Raw genomic sequence first — 2,143 nt, 5'->3', positions numbered from 1 at the left:
AAGTGCCAGTGAAGGCAGCAAATAGGTATGGTTTGTACATGCATGGTCTAGTGCTTGGGAAAATTGGTGGGTTTTCAGTTCTGGAGTGCCTCTGCCACCCATTTATGAATGGTTTTCCTTCTCTTCGAATAAGGGTTTCCTTAACATAGCCATTGAATAGATCCCAATACAGAATTACAGAGTGGGCGTTGTTCAAGGAACTTTCAATACGATGGACTTTTCCAACTTGCAAGCAATTTTCAAAAGGAAAATCCACCTTATTAAACTTTGAATGTCGTCATTCCTCACTAAATAGCTTTCAAGTCTGATCATGCTTATCATTTCAAAGTCAGATTCAATGATGTCTCTCATCTCTCGTCGTTTAATGTGATGCCCCTCAATATTTATATCATCTTCTACCCTTTCATATACGCATACAAACTGATCCAGTTAACACTTACCCTTTATTATTAAGTAGACTTTCCACAACGGTCCCATCACTGCCGCCCCTAGTTAGATTTATGAATTATTTACAAACTTTTCACTCAAACAATTCAACCCTCATCTTGCTTGTTTCTACATGAATATATACATGGGGGGACAAATCTGATAGGTAACCATAGCAGATGAGAAAGGAGGAGGAATCAATTTAGAGGATGGAGCATGGTCCGCTGTCATAGGGAACGTAGCTGACTGGAACAAGCTGGCAGTCATAACACCATGGAGGGAGTGGCTTCTTTACAGAAGACTTGGTTTCAGGAGGCTTTGGAGGTCCAACACTCATAATCTCTGCAACCTTTCCACTTTTCCTCACTGTTTCAGTGAGTAGCACTGGGTCAACATCCCCAACAACCGTTAATGTCCCCTTCTCACCATCCACAGTCACCTGGTTTATTCCTGTTCAACCAGAATAACAACAATCTCTATGATTAGCAAGTAACAACCCGGCCATTGCTACTATATTAATTGGTTTTCTGCCTACATATATTTACCAGTAAGCTTGGTGACAGCTTTGAGCACATCCCTCTTGCACTTCTGGCAGTGGATGTTGACTTTCAACACAATTTTCTGTGATATGGAATGGAAGACATGCACAGAGAAATAATACAGTCGATGTATTTAGTCATAACAGGGATGAAAGGAAATGAACTTGAATCTATGTTACAAAGAGAAAAAACATATTTATGAGCAGAACATCACCTTCATGGCAGCTAGAGCAAAGCAGCAAGGTCAGGAAAAAACAAGAAAAATCCAACTATCTTCCCACAGCATTGCTGGGATCCAAATTAGTGAACCTATTTTTATAGTCTGATTATACTGAACAAAAGGATTACGGCGTATATAAAAAGACTTTGACCAAGTTGTGGCCTCCTCTACAGTACTTCAAGCTACAGCTTGGCTATGCGTCTTAATTTCCAAGCAGGGATTATAGTAAATTAGTTAATATTTGAAATTGAAGCCAGCGTAGGTGTAGCAGTCACATTGACATTCCTGCAATGCGTCTCTTCCAAGAAAGGTTCATATCCTTCTACCTTTCACAGCAAAGCATATGTATATCTGTAAGAACTATGTTTAGGAAACGGAGGGGTCAAATCATCCTCAGATGGCAACAGAAGAAAAAACCTACAGAAAATTACAATTTTCAAACTCCCCTAATTGGTTGGATGGCCAAGTTTTTGTAAGATGCAAGTGAAGAAATTGACAGTAAAAAATTAGGCCATCTACTGAAAAGGAGAGTCATCGTTGACGGTGGGATGTGAAAGATGTTGGAATTTAAGCCCAAGTTAGTCCAGCCGACATGAAGCTCATGCACATGTCATCGGAAAGAGAGAGGAAAAGAAATCATTTTCAAGAAGATTGGGAAAAATGGTGGTTCTCCTTCCAAGAAAGTATTAAAGAAAAAAAAAAATATATCAAGAAAAATGATTCTCATATTTGAAATAATGAATTAGTTATCTTGCTTTTTTGGTTTTTCTCGGAGGATTTTCCACATAACTGATGCTGTGCTTTGTTAATTTGATCTCTAATTGTTAGATCATACGCCTCTCTGACATACCTCTTGCTTAATCTTGTTAAGTTTGGTTGAAAAGTTTATCATCTTGGTTCTTTCAGGCTTTTAAAGTGCTTCTTGGAACTTGTGCTTCTAGTAGGAAATCTTATTATT

General features: G+C 38.5%; 1 protein-coding gene across 1 annotated transcript; it reads right to left on the bottom strand.

Annotated features, from left to right (window-relative positions):
• Positions 1–421: 421 nt before the first annotated feature.
• LOC100254720 (heavy metal-associated isoprenylated plant protein 2) lies at positions 422–1,271 on the bottom strand. The gene is made up of 3 exons (XM_002268307.4): positions 1,180–1,271; positions 972–1,047; positions 422–876 (listed from the first exon to the last, which is right to left on the bottom strand). The coding sequence occupies exons 1-3, from the start codon at positions 1,183–1,185 to the stop codon at positions 629–631; spliced, it is 330 nt and encodes a 109-aa protein (XP_002268343.1). The 5' UTR covers positions 1,186–1,271; the 3' UTR covers positions 422–628.
• Between the last annotated feature and the right edge of the window lie 872 nt (positions 1,272–2,143).

This window comes from Vitis vinifera, chromosome 14 (genome assembly GCF_030704535.1).
Source record: "Vitis vinifera cultivar Pinot Noir 40024 chromosome 14, ASM3070453v1".
Taxonomy (NCBI): Eukaryota; Viridiplantae; Streptophyta; class Magnoliopsida; order Vitales; family Vitaceae; genus Vitis; species Vitis vinifera.
The sequence above is the reverse complement of the archived record's forward strand: the minus strand, read 5'-3'. Positions and strand labels throughout refer to the sequence as shown.